We start from the raw sequence: 23,394 nt of genomic DNA on the forward strand, positions 1-23,394 counted from the left end.
AAAAAAAAACACAAAAAAATTCGCGGCACAAACACTCATAAAACTTTGTTTTTGTTTTAGATAATTTTTGTTTCCTTTCAATATTTTTTCTAAATAAAATTTAAAAGTTAATTGTGTGTAAATTGCGTAGATTACCTACATATGTATGTGCGTAAGTACATGTAATATGGCACATTTGGCCTGTATATACGTAAGGCATTGAGCGTACGCACAACCCTTCTTGTTTGCTCCTCACATCCTCTCTTCAATATAAAAATTAATTTTATTTGTAGGAGAGAGGGCTTGAGAACAACAAAATAATAGGTGCAGTTTTTACATGCTCAATATGCTCAATATGAGGTGAAACACGTGCACGTGTAAAAGGGCCCATTGATACATAAATTCTGTTTTTAGTTCTACCACTCTCTAACAGGGGGTTTGATTTAGTGTGTCTTACAGAAATTGTAAATATTTCTCGTTTTTTAGTGCAATTCCAATAAAATGGAACTCGAAAGAAATACAGAAATGTGCTTATCAATTTCATCGCCCGCCTATCTATCCGTTATATAGTGAAAAAATTATTGGTTCTAAAAATAAAATTTTTCTCTACTTCAAGCTTTGGTTATTTAAAGTCGTGAAAAAGCAAGTTTTCGGAGAATTATAAAAAAATAAGCAATTCATAAATTTTGTGTAGCATATGTAGAAAGATATTTTGACAACCCATATGGAAAAGTAAATACCCAGGCTGTTCAATTGACTCTTCAAATTGTTTAATATTTGAAATTATTTATTAAACATAAAAATGTTTATCACCTACACATGGTAACTCGAATGAGTCTCAAATATTCATTATTGGTAAATAATTCAATTTATTAGAAAAAATTTTATTAATGAGCAATTAATCAAACATTTTCAAAAAACTATTTTAAATTTTTAAAATATTAATAAATTATTTTTTGAATACAATCAAGCACACTACCGTCAAATATGCTATGTGGCTACAAATTCATTTAATATGGGCACTAAATTTTAAAATCAATTCGTATAGTTAGTTGAAGGTCAATTTAGAAATAAAATTTTTAAAAGCATAATTTTTTGATAATGGAATTTATTTTTTTTTAAAATTTAATATATGTTCTAAAATTATAGTTAAGATAGGTCAATGAACTAATTGAATTTTAACTATGAATTCATATATGAAAATATTTTGTGATCTTATGTTGGTCTTATCAGAACAAAATTATATACAATATTGAGTTGAAAAGTGAGTTGAAGTGCTCATAACATTTTATTATACATTAAAAAATACCAAGATTATGCATTTCAAATTATTGATTAAGTATATTTATTGATTAAGAGAGGAAAGAGGAAGAGATTGAAAGGGTCATGTAATTTATTACAATATTTATCAGTAATTTTTAAAGATTGAATGCATTTTATTTAATTTTTAATGTTCTTTTTCCATTTTATTCAAGTTCATGATTGATAAAATGCTATACTCGAATGATATTAAATTTTCTTTTATTTAAAATAGTTTCAAATTTTTCAAATTTTTAAATAAAAATGGTCAACTTATTCTTTGACATTCAGTATTAAATCTCAATTGATAATTTGAAATTCTTTATCAATCATTTTTAATGGTAGTATGCCGGTATATTCTTTTCATATCGATTATATAAGTAAATCCATTAAATTAATCAATTTAGGAATGAATTCCAATTAAATATTTAATATGTACTCTAATAAGTAATGAGTATTTTTTAAACTTTAGATAGGTACAAATTATAGCCGAAACTCAGTTTAGTGAGCCTAATAAAGAACCAAAAACTAAGGACACCTGTAATTTATAATTCTCTAAAATAATATTATAATATTATTTAATAAAAAAACATCTGTCTGCACTAACTTTTATTACTCTTATAATTTTTAAACTATAAGTATTATTTATTTCAACCATGATATTAGAGCACAGCCTTGTAATCTACCACTTTAGAATTAAAATCTAGTAGTCTAATTATGTATTGATTATCCTATTACTTCGATTTTAAAGTCCCGCGGATGTGCAATTGCGTGCATGCATTGTGATATCTATAATAGAAATACATTTTTGGGATACCAAGTGAATAATATAGAAGCCAGTCAGTGAAACCAGTATTAGTAACTGGTTAAGGACTTAAAAATTCAATTATGTCTTTTGAATATGTCGTAGACAATGCAGTGCTTTCCATTTCTCGAGATAAGTTTAAAAAAAAATTTGTAAAATTAAATTATAAATTTCGGCATACAACTTTATTTCGTATAGTACACGAATTTATTCTATATAATAAAAGAGTGTATACACTTATAACGGTAATTTGTATTCTTCCTTATTATCAAGGAAGTAAAATTTTCATAAAATTTCAACTTAATATACTACGAAATTTTCAAGTTCGTGCAGTTTCGTGCAGATTTTACTAGAGAAAACATTCTATTATATTTAACTAGATTTTATAAGCAAATATTATTTTATTTTACACCTACGCGTTTATAATTTTCATTTAAAAATTATACAATAAAATTAGAATATTATACGTTTTTATATTGGTCTTGTTCTTATACACAACAATCCCTCTCCCTGCACTATGGTGTGTCTGTTATATAAAAATTTACAAATACAAAACTATACTAAAAAGATTTTTAGGAATAAGAAAAAAAATTATTTTAATTTTATTATTACTATAATCAGTTTTACTACTCCTACGAAACTAAAACTTCCTTTCAATATTAATTTTACACCGTTTATTATTTTTTTCAAACAAGAAATAAAAAAACCACTAAACAAGAATTTACTACAAGCACAATTATTGTACCTTACTTGCTTATTAATAACAATTTTCCTCTTTTAACACAAGTACACGAGAGCGGGTACAAACGAGCTGAATTTCTCATCACAATAAAAACGTTGTTAGTGGAAAAAAATCTTGTTTTGATAATTGTTTTTTTTTTTATTTTATGTTTTGTGTGAAAAATAGCTGTCAAAAGGAAGTGCCTTATTTTTGGTTTTTGATTTGGTTTTTTTTTTATTATTTTTATTTTGCCGAAGGAAGACTCATTTAACATACATACATATATGATTTGAATTATGTTATATGCATATGCAAGATACAATTTTTATGGATGTACGTTAATTTTAGTAGTGAACAGATTGTTTCATATAATATGTACACACTGTGATTAACCCTAGAGTGTACTTGGACTAATCACAGTGCCATTAGAGGAAAATCGTTTTAAACAAGCCAAGAAGGTACAAGTAACTTAAATATGTAATCGGTTATGTTAAATGTTTGAAGAACTTTATTTTCTGTTTTTTCACAAGAATTATATTATTTTAGCAACTAAATATAAAATTATTGTTGGTTTTTTAGGATTAATTCGAAAAATATTGATAAACATAATTTTTTGAAATATATTCTTTTCTTTTTATAATTGCATATTTAAATCGAATATAATTATTGGACAGTCTAGGCTTAGACTAAATAGCGTTAATGGTCTAATAAGTTGCATTCATATTTTTAATACTTGTACAATTCGGTATAAAATTAACGACACTCTATTGCCAAAAATACTTTAATAAAATTTATTTATAATCTCTTCAATACTTCCCATGAAATGGATGCTTCCTTTCATTTCAGAACTGGATTCATAGAGGTAGACAACAATGTTGTTTATCTAATGTTAAATTTTTGTTCAAACTAAAGAGTGATTTCAATTTTAGCACACTCTGTATATCATATGTTAAAGAAAATCAAAATAAAATTTTTTTTTTTCGTTAGAGGAAATGCGTTAAAAAAAAAGAAAAAAAAAAAACGAGGGAAAAATTGTGAATTTCATATTTTTGTTTTACGGCGTTTAAATTTATTTGAATTTGCTCGCACAACGCACAACAAAAAAACAAAGCAACAAAAATTGTTTTTTTTTGGTTCTTTCAATTTTGGTTAATTCTCTTTTATATGAGAGGAGGCACTTTTCGTTACCGTTTTTTTTTCTCTTTAATTACAAATTTCCTTTTTTATTGTACACATATATAGGCACATGTTGCAACTTGCAGTTTAGTTGGGCTGTGTTAACAAAAATTTAATTGATAATTTTACAAATGTTTAGTGTTTTTTTTTTTTTGGTTTTGTCACTTATTTTGAATTTGCACTAAAAAACATCAAACTATTAATTTTGATAAATGAATTTCAGTTGATTGTAATTATAAATTTGAATAAAATAAAATTGTAATTAGAAAAAAAATTTTTTTTAAGAAAAAACATTCCAAATATACAATTGTAGATGGTAAGAACGCAAGGTGTTAATGCATCTCGATCAGTCATTAATGGGATCCGATTAAATACAGAAATGGCGCCCAAAGTATCTCTCGGACGCCATATCACTTTAATAAGTCCAAATATCCTGGTGCCAAAACAGAGCCTCATTTCTATGCACATAAAGCTCTATAGTTCAGAAGATGCTTTAAGGTTTCGTCCTCTTCCTCACATAATCTACATAGATACCATCGCCTTATACAACACAATTTTCAAAGATGTCTCAACTCACAACACTCACTAAGGAAACCAGCTAAAATTTTCTTTTCGTTCGTGAATATCGCCATGACCGAACATTTAGCAATATGTGTTCGAATTGCTCTCTGCCTCTGGCAATTAATTCAAAAATAATTTTGTATAACACTCATTTTGTATTAATTATTAAAAACTAATTATACAAATATAGTACAATTAAATTTTAAGCAAAAAAATCAATGATCTCTTATGAGAAACTTTTTACTCTTCATTTTATATTCTCTCTCTTTTAAAATTTTTCACTCTCATCAAAATTTCCTTGACCTTCCGGAATAAATCTAATATATTAATTATTTTATGTGATATATTTAAAACATGTTGTTGACACTCTTTTTTTTTATAATAACAGAGTAAGGAATATTATACGAGTATACTATAGACCGCAATTTCAAATATAAAAATTGTTATACTGGTATCATTATAACTACCGGTATTAAGATTTTTAATATTATACATAGTTCCGTAATTAATCAATCAAATATGGTAAATAATTTTATAAAAATGTAAACGATTTATAATTTCTATATTTATTTTATAATAGAAAAAAATACCTATACTTAAGTAAACCAATAGTGTAATTATTATATGTGAACAAAATATAAGAAAATAACTGCTTTCTGTATACATGTAATTTATACTCTTATACGTAAATATTGTGTAGTAAATTTCAATTAACTATCGTTTATTTTATTCTCATATAATAATAATTTAATAAGAGGAAGACACGTATTTTAACACTTAATTTAATAAAATACGATATTAAATCCAACTAAATAGTTTCCTTCCAATACCAATAGTTATATATGTATGTATATATGAAAAATTGTCGTAATTATATTGTTATATTTAATAAATAGTAGTATAAAGGATTATTATAACAGCTAGTTTTTGTTTTATAATCATTTAAATTCAATTGAAATCGGGGGAAAAGATAATAATCATAATATGATGCGGTGTAGAATTAATTCTTTATCCTATTATATGTATACATATGTTTGTAGATTGTAATAGAATAAAATGTATACATAATTAATTATGGATATTAAAATTCATTATTATAACAAGAACATCCTTTTTTCAATTTTTTAATATTTATTTGTTTTTTTTAAATTTGTATGACTGTTGGTAGATATATGTAATTATATTTCAATATTAATTTTATATCTTTCTTTTGTGAATCTCTTTATTTATAAACAATAAATATTTAAATAAATTAAAGATCAATTCTAAAATTTATGATGTAGCTTCTGATTCGGATTTCTTGAATAAAATTAACTTTTTATGAATATAATACACATTCATATAACTCATATATACTGTATGTATATGTATGTATAATGTGTATGTGTACGAGTAATAATGCTAAGTTGGATTTTTTTTCTCCTTTGTTCCCTTCCTTAGGGAGTATAGGGCTTCCATCTAGCTCCTTCATCTCACTCGATTGTGGGCTAGATGTAGGGTTTGGTGTCCAGATCTTTCTGGTTTCGATATCTATTATTCGACACCAAGTCATTTTCGGCCTTGCGACTTTACGTTTCCCTTCTGAATTCCATTCTGATGCTTGACGAGATATCGCAGTCTGTGATCTCCTTAGTATATGCTCCAATCAGTGCCATTTTCTCCTTATCATCTGTATCAATGTAGGCTTTTCACCTGCGAGTTTCCATATCTCAGTATTCGATATTCTTCCTAGCAAGAAGATTCTGCATATATTTCTTAGCCACTTATTTAAGAACACCTGGACACTATTAATGCTGGCCTATTTTGCGTGCCTAGTCTCACTTCTTTAAACACAGTGTCGGCATTATGCAAGTCCCGAACCGGCTTAATTAATTCCTTTTGTAATATTTAATTAACCATATACCGTTTGGATATTTTAAGAATTGATATTATATACATGATGTTAGCCACGTAAACCGACCTGAATTCAAAAACCTTTCTTTCATCTTTGATTCATATATTAAAATTCAATTGACCACTGTAAATTTGGGAGGAAATTAAAATGGAAATTTTTATAACTTTTACAGTCCAAAATAACTTCAAAGCAAAATATGCATAATATTATAGAAGTTAATTATTTTTTTTGTACAAAATCATTATTATACCTATGCATTATGTTTTAATTATTAATCTAGTACACCATATGCTTGAATTATGCCAATCAATAAAATGTTATCGTGTCATGCGGTTTCAATTCTTTAAATTTATTTATTTATTTTTATTTTAACTATGCGTGGTTACACATTTATTCTTTTATATTTTGTGTACAGCAAAATTATTCTGTACCTATGCTTATATATGCGCTATAATGTCTCTAATACACAAATATACATGTGTAGCGTCTACATATCCTTAGCTATACAAATATGATGCAAATTTATTTTTGTATAATCAATTTTTATTTATGTACATAATATTATATTTTTAAAATCAGCGCCACCAGTTAGTTATCAAAAATAAAGTTGATTGCACTTAACTCGTCCGTATATTGCTGTACTCTTAATTTACATATACATATTATATATTAATAATAACCTTATATACGTACAATATACAAAATGTAAAATATAAATATGTAAAGAAATAGCAAAAAAAAATGACATAAAATACAAAATTTTTGTTCTTCATACTAAAATCGTTTTCCTATCATTGCGGTGATGATGATGATGATAATAATAATGATGACATGGTGATAATGATGAACAAAAATGATATTATATGGTCAAGTAAATTATTTATAATGACCGGAAATAAAATATTGAATTGTTGAAATGTAAACAAATATATACATGTGTATGTAATGTATGCAGGTATTGTACCGGAATTTTATTTTTATTTTGTTTATATTTCAATTTGTTATTTATGATTTTTGTATGTATGTATGTACCTATGAAAGAAATTTTTGATCTGCAAATTTGAATATGCATATTAAAAGAATGTGATACGTCTTGTACATTTAGTACTATACATAAATTGTGTTTAATAAATATACATATATACAAATTTAGGATTATATTTTTAGATTTATTTAAAGTGAACAAGGTATAGTATGAATTTTATTTAATTTTCATGAAAATCAAAATTTGATTAAATTTTTGTACACAATTCAAAGGAGACATTAAAAGTGTTGATCGAAAAATGGCATTATTATTAAAAATTATCAAATTATTGAAATTTAGATTTTACGAATTAGCTCATAATTATATTAATGTTTTATTATACATACATATATAATTTTTGATAACATTCTTAATATTATACTGGACAGTTAGACTTCCATAACACAAAATCATCACCATTTTAATACAGAATTAGTTCGTGTTAAAGAGAACTCCCGTTATGAGAATACGAATAAGAAAACAATTATAATTTAAAATGCAATAAAACAATTTGTATTAAAGAGAATTTTATTATACGGTAGTTCATGTTACAGGAATTTGACCAGAATTGACGTACACAACAGAACTTTTATTAGAATATTTTCTGTAATAATAGAACGGATAATACTTTCTCATTTCATTGCATACTTTTAGGGATTATTTATAATTTAAAAGCGGCACTATATAACATGTTAAAATCAAAAATCTTAATAAATCTGGTAATAGAGTCCGGTTTTTAATAGAAAAATATTTACCGTTATTTTTGTCTTTATAGCAATTTAATGAAATTAAAATGGGAAAGGAAAATAATTAAAAAATTTCTTTGATATGACTAAATGACCATATTTATTGAGCCCTCAAAACTCTTAGCTTATACTCCAAAAGCTTGAAGGCTCAATAAATGGTCAAAGCCTAATCGCAATGATTCATCAAAAAATTAGATTTGAAATTTATATTTAAAATTAAAAAAGAAATTCTTTAGATAACGGTTTTAACAGTATTTTTATTTATGCTGACATTTGCATGCATACATACATAGTTGACTCCATCTTTAATAACTCTCAAATGCTTCAAAAAACAAAATCATATATATACACTCGCATTTATATAATCATATAAGGTATTTGTATATGTATGTATGTACATATATAAAATCATAAATTTTAATTCTGATTAAAATAAAATCATAAATTATGGTGGTCAATTAATTTCCTCTCTGCAGTATATTTCACTTTATATCCAATATATTCTACATCCAACACAATATTAGTACATACATACATATATACAAAATAACAGAAATCACAGCTTAATACGCGATGCAACTTACCACCCTCAGTCAGTTAAAAACAAAAAAAAAATTATATACAAATAAAGGAAGAAAATACCAAAAATCAGATGCACTTTTTCAAAAAATAAAAGAGAAAGACAAAAAAAAAACTAAAAGAAAACTCGTCTAAAAAAAAAAAAAATTATCAAATTCTAAAAACCGGGGGAAGTCATAAATTTTCAAAAAAAAAAAAAAACATTAGAAACAAAAAGCAGAGACATGAAAAAAAAAAACTCAAAACATGACACAAAAAAAAAAGACCACAGACGAATGTTTTTTTTTTTTTTGTTTTGTCGTTTCTTTAATCGTTATCAAAATTCGTGTACAAAAGTATGTATGAATGTATATCGTATACCTATATCATATAAATAAACTTATATGAATTTATATAAGTATGTAATAATGGTATGCATATTATTATGAGTATATACCGTATTATACCGTATTGAATTTTTTAACGCATGATACGTGTAAAAAAGTCAAAGACATCAAAATTGGATCAAAATAACATCATAACGTAAACACGATAAAAACAAAAACAAAAAACAAAAAAATTAATTTTTATGCTGTTTCATACATTTTATGTGATTTTAAACACATTTGAGTTAAAAACATTTTGAGATATGAGAGTCTACCTAGCAAAACAAGCGGGCAAATGTTTTGATTCTGAAAAGAAATCCTCATCTTTTTAAAACAAAATTTGAATTGAAATAAATTAAATTTTTGGGTCTATCACATTCATAAATCGCTACAATTATGTAAAAGTTGAAAAGAATTGTACAAGAGATCTGTCCCTTCTGTTTAATTCAAATTGTGAGTGTATCTTTTATTAACATCGAATGCACAAAATAGGATTGCCATAACAAGACATACATAAGTATATAAAATTATGTATGTAAGCATTATACCAAAAATTAAATAAAGCTATGTATGTAGTATGAAACGTGAATTTACGTCAGGTTTCTATTGAACTAAACCGGATTGATTTTACGATAATATTTGTCGATTTTTAAAATAAACCATCAATTTACCTGACTAGTTTTTATAAATGGTGAATTTATTAAATTTCGATGGAAACATCTAATATCCATTTAAACTAAAATAGTAGCCTCATTTTATATTATTGCATTTTGCGTCCATATTTTTGCGTTCAATTGCATTCTTTATAAGAAAATCCTAGTATTGAATGATCCTATCCCTAACTTTTTTTTATCCTACTTCGCTCCTGGGAGGAACATACAGGGCTGGTGCATGATATTGTTGTCGATAACCATGAACCAATTTCTTACGTTATTGAATTTACTAGGTAGGTGACGAGAGATAACTATTTTTTTCTATTTTTTTTAATATCGTAAAAATATATGAGTTTAAACTTTGAATTTATAAAATCTCAAAACTTAAATTTTTGTGTTAAAACAATATTATGTATGTATGTAGGTAGTCTTATAGGTACATAATATTATGTACTTACAAAGCAAGGTACATAGCTTATAAAGTAGACTCATGTCTTCTTGGATTTCGAGTATGTACTTTTTACCCTGTATACACAAATATGTTCAATGCATTTTTGGATTTAGAAAAAAATTCCGACAGGGTATAAAAATCATTGAATCGCATATGTCCACAATAAAATCCAGAATAATCGTATATAATATTTGCATGCTAACATTATTAAAATATTTCCTTATTTATTTATTTTATTTATTTTTCTTCTTTCAAAATTTTCACATTATTTTTCGCTATTTTTAGTTAATGCATTCATTCACACAATGAATATTTTATTACTGCACATATAGGTACTGCAAACGAAACGCACACCACATTCGAATTAAATAATACAAGTATGTAAGTAAAAACAGAGCAGAATAATAATAAAAATAATAACAGTAAATAATAAAATAAGAAAAATTAAAAAACAAGAAAATTCAAATTATAAATAAATAAAATAAAATTCCAAGTGCTGATGGCGCCTACATTATTTTCATAATATCACTGACATTTTTCTTTTTTTTTTTGTTGTTCTTTTTCAATTTTATTTTTTTTTGTAACAAGTTTTGTCCCCCGCAGAAAAACATTTTAATATTTTAAAAACATGCTGAATTAATTTATATACACACATAATCAAATGATATATGGGTACATAATACCGTAGTCCGTAGCACGTATGATACCTACATCACATTTCTTAACATATTTACATGTTCATACATGTATGAACTGGAATGCTCTATAAAACCGTTCAGGTACCTAAAACATTTGATTTTGAATATAAAACGTTGATAATTAATTTAGGGCTCAGGTAGAAATGCAATTTTTTTAAACGATTTCTTTAATTAGAAATTGCAATAAATTTGTAAAAAATTACAAATTGTTCGATTATGCGATCATACTGTTGTGTCCTGTGTGTGCGCTTTAATACAAACCCACAAATAAGCAATCAAACAGTTGCAAAATTAAAATTTTGCATATCTGCTTGCGCTCTTAATGTGATCATACTTACATAATATTTAATAGTATTTAAACAATGAGCATTATATAGAGAGCGAGTATGTATTGCATTTTATAATTAACTTCAATGATGTCATCAAACTACTGACATATTTGTATGATTAATTTTACTTAATGCAATTGAAAGTTGATAGGCGTGTTGTTGTAAATTTGTATGTAGATATGTTCATATGTATGTATATTAAATAATAAAATCTGTCTGATTTTATCTTAAAGTCGTTTAATTATTTCATGTATTTGGTTTGGTTCCCATTCCCATGATGATCGTGTTGTTTACGTTAATATTAATTTGTACGTTCCTACAAACTATTAATTCATAATACATATGTATATAAAAGGAAGTTCTTTTATAGTTTTTGCATATTTCCATTTAATATATGAGTTCTATGTACTGATTAGAACGGGTAGTAGATGACAAAGAATATAGTGATCATCCTTAGAAGAGTAAAAATTAAGATATCTTTCGGATCGGGAGATGGAGTCGATAAAAAGGGCAGAAGTTCCGAATTAAATAAACAGGCTGGTGGCTATACTGTCAGCATGCTATCTTGAAAGTTATTTTTTTTATTGTTGATAGTATAAACGTCGAGCTGTGGACTGATCCGCCCGATCAGAAATGTTGCAATTTGTATAGTAGAAGGACCCCATCCCATCATTTCGGAATTACCGATTAATTAATTAACTTATACTTAAAAATAAGGAAATATATGCTACAACTCAGGATATCTGCAGAAAAGAAGCAACAGAAGAAATGTGAACAAAGGGAAAATACTCACCTATGAATGGCAGACCGACAGATTCGCTGACACAGTAATTAAGTACGAAACCAGCTGCTTCATCACGCAACCTTTGTCTTATCATAAGTCGTGACAGAAAATTTGAAAAGGCAATGTTGTCTCTTCTTTCTGTGAAAGAAAGAACATCTCGTTTTTTATGTTTAGTATGGACAACAACCCGATGTGTATAGTATTATATGAATATTAATTGTTAAAAAATTGTTAAAAAAATTAAAGTTGCCTCAATATCTTTTGGTTCAATTACTTCAATTACTTTCAGTTTGATCTTCAAGCTTTTATTTTTGTTTTCTCATTTTGTTTTTAATACTGCTTCATGTCACATCTTCAGTCAATATCACAATATTAGAATTAATTTTATTAAGACACCGATAATATCAGATTTCATGATTTCTAGCTTTTCTTTTCATTACAACTTACAAATTTATTATTATGATAAAATAATTTTTCAATTATTCTAAGAGTACCTTTGATAATCTTCAAAAGCAAATATTCTTTTTATAGTTTCTTCGTCTCCCACCAATTTTTTGCAATTCATCATTTATGTATATGTATATTAAATTCTATATTTCGTGATAATCATAATGAGTGATGAGTTGAAGTAGTAGTCCTCACTCTTAAGAATATAGAAAGCAGATATTAAATGTGTTTACATGGGAAACAAGGGACTAAAAAACTTGGGAAAAAAATCTAAACATAGCAATAAGAAAAAATCTAGAATTGAAATGAAATTAATCCGTTTAAAAAATAATCATTAAATTGTATAAAGAAAAACGTAAATGTAATTAAAAACAAACATGATACTATCTTGGGAAAAATTCACAATTTTATTACACACATTACAGATGAAACTGTGTATAGATAGAGCATAATCAGATGAAACAATAATAATGATTGTGATTGTAAAACAATTTTTAATGGAAATATTCTTCAAACTGAAATGCGAGAGTTCGGATCCTGCATTGTAGTTACTAATTAAAATTTTTATTTTATATACACTCTAAGAAATGTGTGCAGTCAATGTGATATAATAATTTTTTTGATCTTGATAAGCTTGCTTAATTCATTTGTTGCTATTCAATGTAATTTATAAAGATGTAGGTCTATTCTTATATAATGGGTGATTTTTTAAATATAAGATTTTTTAATTTAAAGTAAAATTGAAAACTTACTTAAATTTTTTATTAGAATTGACACACTTATAATTCCTATCACTTTTTATATAAAACTTAGTGTGTATGTATGTTGACAACACAGTCCACATGCAAGAATGAACAAGACATAGTGCGAGGTCTGCTGTCTCTGCGTGGAAGAGGACGAAATGGTAGAGCATTTATTGTGTACATTTGAAGCCGTAGCTAATTTATGACTGAGATGCTTTGGAGAGGGCTTCGTGACCCCGACGGAAGTTGTAAGGCTTGAAGTGGCTACTATTCTGCAATTTTTCATGGTACTAGATACAGTACTAATGTTCACCTGCATCAAATTATGCGATCAAATCTCAATTTTGACGGCTAAAAATGACAGACGCCAAAACTTGAAACCAAATACTCAGACTACCGTGACTTTATTCACATTTTTAATAAATATTAATTTTTTGAAGAGAAATGTTTGAATGTGCATCATCAGTAGTACTAATTGGATAAATTGTTTCTGCATTTATGAAATTATCTTGTAAATATATATATACATATTGCTTTGTTAATATTTATATATGGGTATATGTAGATGTGCAAGTTATATATTCGCTTACGCCCGGAACACCAAAAAATAAAATTTAACTATAACTAAAATTAAATCGAACGTTGCGATCAAATTTCCATACTTTATTACTTAAACCTATTCTAAATCATTTAATCGCAACGTGATTTGACAAAAACAAAATATTTATTTTAAATTAAAATTAAAATTCAACGTTGCAATTAAACTCCTATATGAAATCATTTAATTGCAACGTGATTGAACTTTTACAGACAAAACTAAAGCAAAGTTCCAAATATTCAAATTACAATATTAAAACTTTCCCATGAGAATTATTCTAAACAATTTTTTGCTTACTAAACAGTTATTTCTTATAAATAGAGTAAATTCAATAGCAGCTTTGCTTGGTTGGTAATTCAGTAGCTCGTTAGTTATTAAATCGTTTTGCCGTTTAGAAAATAAAGATTTAAAAACTTATAGTTTAATTTAATAAGTTTGGAATTGGAAATTAAAGTGTAATTAATTAATAAATGAAATAAAAAGAACTTTTATAAATCTTAAAATATTTTTTGTGTAAAGTAAAAACTTATAGTTTAATTTAATAAGTTTGGAATTGGAAATTAAAGTGTAATTAATTAATAAATGAAATAAAAAGAACTTTTATAAATCTTAAAATATTTTTTTTGTGTAAAGTAAAAACTTATAATTTAATTGGCGCAGTCGGTAGGATACCGACTCCGTCTATAAAAACAAAAAAAAAATCTAAACAAAAAAAAAAGAAAACACTAATATTTTTCTTAAGTCAATTTAAATGAACAAAAAACTAGAAAATAAAATAGTGTAATGCTCAAACCATTAAGCAAAATTAAATAATAATAATAAAAAAAAAATTTTGTGGTGAACTGAGTGATAAAAGCTTAGTTGTGTAAAGGCGGAGAACTTTTTTCAAAAAGTTAATTCGGTAAATAAACGAACAAAAATTATAAGTAAAACACAAATAAAATATCTATTAAAAGATCTTTAATCAAATCAAATTTTACAACTAATTAAATTGATAAAACAAAAATTATAAAAAGAGAAAAAAAAAAAAAAAAACCAAAATATTTTTTTTTTTTTTAACATTTATGAAGAAAAGTGAAAAAGAAAAATACTTTGATAATCTAAAAAAATATACAAAAAAATTTTAACATGTCACTTGCTGCAATTACATTAAAAGACTTGATAGGCGAAGCTCGTTCAGTACCAATTTTTACTGGACAAGACGCCTACAGTCTAAAATCCTTCATCGAAGAAGTCGAAAGTTTAATTGCCTTAGCAGCGGATGCCGATGCAAAAAACTATCTATACAGAATTTTGTACAGCAAGATCCAGGGTCCTGCAGCGGCAGCAATCCGGAGAATTCAGGAAAAAACTTGGGACGAAGTAAAACAACAACTGAAAGCTACCTTCGGAGTACAGAAATCTTATTTGAAATTAAAAGAAGAAGCAGACTGTATAATTTTTAGAAATGTAAGTGATCTTTATGTTAAATTAAATTCCATATTAAATTTGTTAAATTTAAAATATGATTTGGATGACAATAAATCTTCAGAATTTAATCCAATTAATAATGAAAATTCAATATTAGAAAAATTTTTGAATAAATTAAATAGAGTAGACTCAATGTACCTTAGAACTAAAAATGTAACAACATTAGAAGACGCTTATAGAAGCTTATTAGAAACCAATATATCCGACAGCAAGGTTCCAAACACCAACTCTCAGTATAGGAACAATAATCATACAAATTACAGAAATAACCATAACATAAATTCTAGACATAGTAGTAATAATACAAATTCCAGAAATAACTATAGAAACGCAAATAGAACTTTCAACAATAACAATTACAATAACAACATAAGAAACACTTACACAAATAGACCAATGGACAGAAACTACACTACTAACGAAAAGTTTAGGAATTTTAGGCCCAACCAACAGTTTGGTGGTACAGGTAATAATCTACCAGGACCATCTTATAACGAAAATCGGTCAAGTCCAGTTCCAATGGATGTGGATTCGGGTTCCACAGAAAATTTTCACTGTGGTCCCCCTATCCGACATTACCCTTAGTAGACTTAACAATAGAAGGCAAAGGGCTGACCTGTCTGATCGACACAGGATCAGTTACTTCAATTATAAACGGCAATATTTTTGATCGATCTAAACAAAACAAATTAGAAAATCCAATTCAATTAAAGACACTCGCAGGAAACCAAGCCATTAAATACGAAATAACTACAAAAGTACCTGACGAGTTCAATGAAAATTCAACTATGTCCTGGAAAGTAATGGATCTTAGCAATAAAAACTTTGACGCTCTCTTAGGCCAAAATATTTTAAAACCAATAGGAGCAAATATTAATCTTTCAAAGGAGCGGTTAGAAATTAACAACCGTAATATTAAATTTAATTCAGCTTGTCCTTTTGAAAACACTTGTCAAATAGAACCTTTACAAATCAACCATAATGAATTATTTGAAAAATTATTAAATAAAAATATGAATAGAGAAGAAACTAAATCATTAAAATATATTTTAAACTCTAATAAGGATCTTTTCTATAAAGAAGGAGATCGATTAACATGTGTCAGAAGTGTAAAACATCAAATAATTACAACTGCTTCCCAACCGATTTATAGTAAAGTATATCGGTTTCCAAAAATACATGAAGAGGAAGTAAATAAGCAAGTTCAGGAAATGTTAGAGCAAAATATTATTCAACCATCCAGTAGCCCTTATAATAGCCCTATATGGGTAGTACCCAAAAAATTGGACTACTCAGGGAAACAAAAATGGCGCATTGTCATCGACTACCGTAAATTAAATGAAATTACGGTTGATGACAAATTCCCGATACCGAATATAGATTCTATATTTGATAAATTGGGTCGGGCTCAATATTTCACCACTCTGGACCTCGCAAAGGGGTTTCGCCAGATATTGGTGGATGAAAAAGATCGTCTAAAGACCGCGTTTTCTACACCGCAAGGTCACTTTGAGTTTGTACGGATGCCATTCGGACTAAAGAATGCTCCGGCAACTTTTCAAAGGATGATCAATTACGTTTTAAAGGACTTTATCGGGCGAATTTGCGTTGTCTATCTAGATGACATCCTTATTTTCTCTACATCACTACAAGAACACCTCTCAGCTATTAATAAAATATTTTCAAAATTAAGAGAGTTCAATCTAAAAATCCAAGTGGATAAGTGCAAATTTTTCTCTAAAGAGACAGAGTATTTAGGACACATATTAACACCAGAGGGAATAAAGCCAAACGAAGATAAAATTAATGTAATTAAACAAATCAAACTGCCTAAGACTCCCAAGCAGATAAAAAGTTTCCTAGGCATTACGGGGTACTATCGCAAGTTCATCAAGGACTATGCGAAAGTAGCTCAGCCTATGACTAAATATTTGAAAAAGGGAAATAAAATCAATGAAAATGATATACAATATAAAGACTCCTTTCAAAATTAAAAGAATTGATTACAACTTATCCTATACTTCGTTACCCTGATTTTAAAAAAGAAATTTGTATTAACAACGGACGCGTCCAACTTTGCAATTGGAGCGGTCCTATCACAAGAAAACCACCCAATCTGCTTCGCTAGCAGAACCCTTAATAATCATGAATGCAATTACTCTACTATAGAGAAGGAACTTCTTGCCATAGTATGGGCCACTAAATATTTTCGGCCATACTTATATGGTACAAAATTTTTAATAAGAACAGACCACCAACCCTTAAAATGGTTGCATTCACTAAAAGAACCGGACGCCAAACTACAAAGATGGCGAATCAGATTAAACGAATACGACTTCGAAATAGACTATGTAAAAGGAAAAGAAAATCGTGTTGCTGATTTTTTAAGTAGAATGGATTCTACAAATAATGAAATTAATCATATAGATGACCCTAACGAAACACCTTCTAATAATTCAGTTATAACAACAAACCATAGTCGCCATGAAAATCAATTCCCAACATCCGATATAATAATTAATAAATATTTGACGCAGCTTTATTTGACAAAAGAAAAAGAAAGGGAAATAATTATAAAATATAAAAAATTTAGACAAATCTTTATTAGTGAAAATGAAATCAATAATAGCCATTATTTAAATGACATACTTAGACGATTCATTAGAAATGGAATAACTGCTATCTATTCCGAATTAAATGATGAAAAATTTGATATAGTAAAACAGAAACTCACGGAACTCTTTTCTAATAATAATAAAATGAAATTCATAAAATGTACTAAAAAAGCAATAGACATAGAAAATGAAGAAGAGGCTTTAAAATTAATAGAAAAAATTCATAAAGAATCAAACCATCGAGGTATCGTTGAAAATTATACAGAAGTGAAAGATGAGTTTTTCTTCCCTAAACTTAAGGAACTATTTCATAAGTATATAAACAATTGCGACATATGTAATCAATCAAAATATGATCGCAAACCAAATAAATATAGATTCGAAATTTCCGAAACCCCGAGCTCTCCTAATAAAATAATACACGTCGATTTATTTTTCTGTTATAAGGAAATATTTCTTACAATAATTGACAAATTCTCAAAGCATTTAATGGTCCAACGTCTTAATGACCGAAATGCAACTACTATTATACAAGCACTTCGCAACAGGTTTGCACTATTCGGTAGGCCAGATAAAATCGTTGTCGACAATGAGTTCGATAGTCTTAATATCAAAAACTTCTTTAGAACAGAAAATATAAACGCTCACTTTACGTCACCCAGAAGCCATACCGGAAATTCTACAATCGAACGAGCTCACGGAACTTTAAGCGAACACCTTCGTATCTTAGATACACAAAAATCACATTTAACACCGTATGAAAAAATATTATTCGCAGTCGAAAAATATAATAATTCCATTCACTCTGTAACTAAAGTTAAGCCTATAAACTTTGTAAATAACGAAATAACCGATATTGAAAAAATTAGAAAATTAATTGATGAAAATAAACTTAAAACGATTGAAAAACCAAACAAAGATAGGATAGACCCTGACTATAAAGAGGGAGACAAAGTTCTTGTAAAAAATCCCGAAGCTCTAAGATATAAACATAAAAAGAAATATACGTATATTAAATCTAAATTAATTAACGGTAAATTAAAAGATAACCGGAATAGAAATATTCACCCAAGTAGATTAAAAAGAAATTTTAAATTTTCCTCAGGTAACCCAGAAACAGACTCCACTCAACCACTACCACAACAAACTTGAATTAGCACTACTAATTTTACTCCTCACTTCAAATACTTGTTCTGCAAATATTGACGTTCAGGTATTGGAAAATCAGGGTGGATTCCAACTAATCAAACGGGAAGAAATTCCTATAATTCAAAACTATTCTAAAATTCTTCACTTTATAAATATTAGCGAACTAGAAAATACTTTAGCACAAATTGAAAATAATATTTACAACACTTTTAACCAAGACAATACCACATTAAAACAATTACAAATTCAAATCGAAAAAACTCGACATAACATTAAAACATTACTACCACACAGACAAAAACGAGGACTCATTAATTTAGGTGGCAAAATTTTAAAATGGTTATTTGGAAACTTAGACGATGATGACAAAACTGAAATTGTAGAAAACATAAAACTTATTGAACAGGGAAATTACAACTCCATTCAGACCATAAATAAACAGATTAAAATAAACGACCAATTTCAGAAAAACCTAAATATTCTACAGAAACGAATTAACGAAAACCAAGAAATTTTAAATATTACACTGAGAGAACAAAACAACACCTTTAGCAAAAGCATAAAAAGTTTACAGTTTCTTTCTAGTTACACAAATATTAACTTACTAAATTCAGAAATAGACAAAGTCCAACAAAACATTCTTTTCGCTAAACATGGTATCATGACTCACTCCATTTTATCCAATGAAGAAATTGATGAATTTGAAATCGATGTTTTTAAATATAAAGAAATAAAAAGTTCACTTATTAGTCTAGATAATAATATTATTTTTGCCATTTTGATTCCTAACGTTGCAAAGGAACTTGCAGTTGGATATAAAATTATTCCAGTACCTAACAAAAATTTCGAGGAAATAAACATTGAATCTACTAATATATTGAAATTTAAAAATGAAATTTACTTTAATAATAAACAGAATTGTGAAAATAAACTAAAAGTAATAAATGGTTGTATAAAAAATTTAATGAATAATAATTTTAAGAATTGTACAAAAAGGAAAAATATTAATTTTGAGATTGTGGAAGTTTCATCTAATATTATCTTAGTAAAAAATGCAAATAATGTAATGTTAGAAAATACTTGTAATAACATACAATACAAACTAATTAAAACTAACTTAATTACATATTATAATTGCACTACAAAAATAGATGACGTAATATTCAAAAACATAGAGAGAAAAATTAACAACCACATAATAATACCAAACTATTTAGAACCTTATAATGTTAGTTATATACCAAATTTAGAAAATATTAATTTGAAGCAAATTGAAAATTACAATGAAATAGAATTTGTAAAATTTGAAATTAAAAACCATTATATTTTAATACTGTCAAATATCTCTATTGTATTGCTTTTAATAATTTTTATTACAAAATACTATATGAAAAAATTTTATAAATGTAAAAAACGGCCAAACGATACAAATGAAAATAATAGTAAAGGAAATATAATCTCTGGAGCTCAGGAGAGCTTCCAGCTTAACGAGGGGGGAGTTATATATTCGCTTACGCCCGGAACACCAAAAAATAAAATTTAACTATAACTAAAATTAAATCGAACGTTGCGATCAAATTTCCATACTTTATTACTTAAACCTATTCTAAATCATTTAATCGCAACGTGATTTGACAAAAACAAAATATTTATTTTAAATTAAAATTAAAATTCAACGTTGCAATTAAACTCCTATATGAAATCATTTAATTGCAACGTGATTGAACTTTTACAGACAAAACTAAAGCAAAGTTCCAAATATTCAAATTACAATATTAAAACTTTCCCATGAGAATTATTCTAAACAATTTTTTGCTTACTAAACAGTTATTTCTTATAAATAGAGTAAATTCAATAGCAGCTTTGCTTGGTTGGTAATTCAGTAGCTCGTTAGTTATTAAATCGTTTTGCCGTTTAGAAAATAAAGATTTAAAAACTTATAGTTTAATTTAATAAGTTTGGAATTGGAAATTAAAGTGTAATTAATTAATAAATGAAATAAAAAGAACTTTTATAAATCTTAAAATATTTTTTGTGTAAAGTAAAAACTTATAGTTTAATTTAATAAGTTTGGAATTGGAAATTAAAGTGTAATTAATTAATAAATGAAATAAAAAGAACTTTTATAAATCTTAAAATATTTTTTTTGTGTAAAGTAAAAACTTATAATTTAATTTGCACATGTATACATATACAATACAAATATTTTGTACAGCGGAAATCCCAGACTTAAATATCTATTTAATAGATAATTTCTTTATCTGGGCAATTTAATTGAATTTTTTTTTTTTTCATAATATTCAAAATTAAATTCTCTATTTGGTTTTGGACTCGATAATATAATATAGGAAATTAATTTTTTTTTTATCTATTTAATTAATAAGATTATTATGAGATTATAATTTTATTTTTCTCTGCACATAAATTTGATTTTATCAGGAATATTTTAGTTGGAAACTGAAATTATATTACGAAATTTTCTGAATTCAAAAGTGAAAATATAATTATGGCAATGAAGAGTAGAGGAGCAGATACAAGTTTGTGATTCTATATCTATACTCGTAATGTTTATAAAGCTTTGTTGTATGTTAATTGTAGTGAAATATGTTAAAGAGAAGAAATTATTTAAAAGAGAAGTATACTTACGGTACGTTATCACTCATCATCACTCATATTTATTTTATCATATAAATGAAATTGAGTGAGAAGATTTTATTCTACTCTAACGCATTATTATAAACTTACTGTTGTCAAAAAAGTATTTTCTATAAATACACACGTTACGAGCACGATACAGTTCGTAAACGATAAACGAAAGGTCGTAACGCTCATTCTTAACTCAATTTACAAATACGTGTATCAAAACTTAATTTATTACTCATTTAACAAATTTAGAATGATTATAGTTAATCACAAGAGACACTTTTTATTTGAAAAGAATAGGCACTTTTTGTTCTTAAATCTACATAATGCTTTCTTCACATAAATTATTGAGAGAAAAACTACTGATTTGAAAAATGAACTCAAAATATTGCTCTGATTTTTCACTCCAAGTACTTGAGTATGTTATTCTTTTGTTAAAATTCAGGGATAATGTTTTGATTTCGTTAGACCCACAAATAAATTTGCTGCTGTACGTTAATGAATATTGCAATCACAAATTTTATTTACAAAATTTTTTAATAATAAATTATTAAATTTAAAATAAATACAATTTAAGTAAAAATTTTTCTAATAAATTACTTTACATTTTATCTTTTTCATTTTAGATTGAATATAATTTCTAAAACCAAATTAAAAATTTTAATAATAATTGCATAATAATGGAAATTGAATCTGGTTTAACAACAATGAAATATTCTGATCGTATACCACCATTAGATTTATCAAATGTTTGTTCAACAGTCTGTTCAACAAGAGATAATGAATTAAGATGGAATAAAATGCATTCAACATATTTACAACATCAAAAGCAAAAAAATTCAAAAAATATTATTTTAAATAATAAAAATAACAATAACAATGATAATAATAATAATAAAATAAATCAAAATCATTTAAAATCATTAATAAAATCACCATCATCAACAACACAAATAACAACAACAAGAACAACAACAATTAATAAAACAACATCATCATCACATTTTATAAATTATGGATCTGATGGTTTACCAATTGATCCAAGAGATTGGACACGTGCTGATGTTTGGAAATGGTTAGTTAATTTATCAATATCAGAAGGTATTGATGTATCACCAGATTTAGCACAAAAATTTCCAATGAATGGTAAAGCTTTATGTTTAATGAGTTTAGATATGTATTTAAGTAGAGTACCAATTGGTGGTAAAATGCTTTATCGTGATTTTCGTGTTAGATTAGCAAAAGCAATGAGTTTATAATATTTGGAATTTAACATTATTATTTTATGTAAATTTTTATATTATATATGTATATATGAAGTATATGTATTGTATTGGCAGCTTTTAATTCTTTGGAAATTAAGTAAAACGTAATAAGTTCAAAATCACAATTTTTCAGTAAAACAATATGAAAATTTTTAAAAGAGCGATTCTGAGCGAAACAATAGGAATTTTTTATTGTGCTCTTGAACAATTTTATTCGGATGCTCCTATGTAAATTCAATAGGATATTCTTATTTATGGCTAAAAAATTAGATTATTAGGTTTCTGAAAATTTCCACAGAATATACTTTTATATTTGCATACATATATACACATAACATATTATTAATTGTATAACAAAATAAATATTTTAATTATAAAATTTTGATATATGTAGAATTAA

At 26.3% G+C, this 23,394-nt stretch overlaps 1 protein-coding gene across 1 annotated transcript in view; it reads left to right on the top strand.

The window, feature by feature from the left end:
* Positions 1-23,037, top strand: part of LOC129616066 (serine/threonine-protein kinase phg2) — a 37,217-nt gene extending 14,180 nt beyond the window's left edge. Inside the window, exon 2 of the mRNA XM_055531533.1 lies at positions 22,356-23,037. Within this exon, the coding sequence (XP_055387508.1) occupies positions 22,410-22,988 (579 nt within the window). The 5' untranslated portion in view covers positions 22,356-22,409 and the 3' untranslated portion in view covers positions 22,989-23,037. The remainder of the gene's footprint in view (positions 1-22,355) is intronic.
* Positions 23,038-23,394: the final 357 nt, after the last annotated feature.

This window comes from Condylostylus longicornis, unplaced genomic scaffold (assembly GCF_029603195.1).
Source record: "Condylostylus longicornis isolate FDR11 unplaced genomic scaffold, ASM2960319v2 ptg000162l, whole genome shotgun sequence".
Lineage (NCBI taxonomy): Eukaryota > Metazoa > Arthropoda > Insecta > Diptera > Dolichopodidae > Condylostylus > Condylostylus longicornis.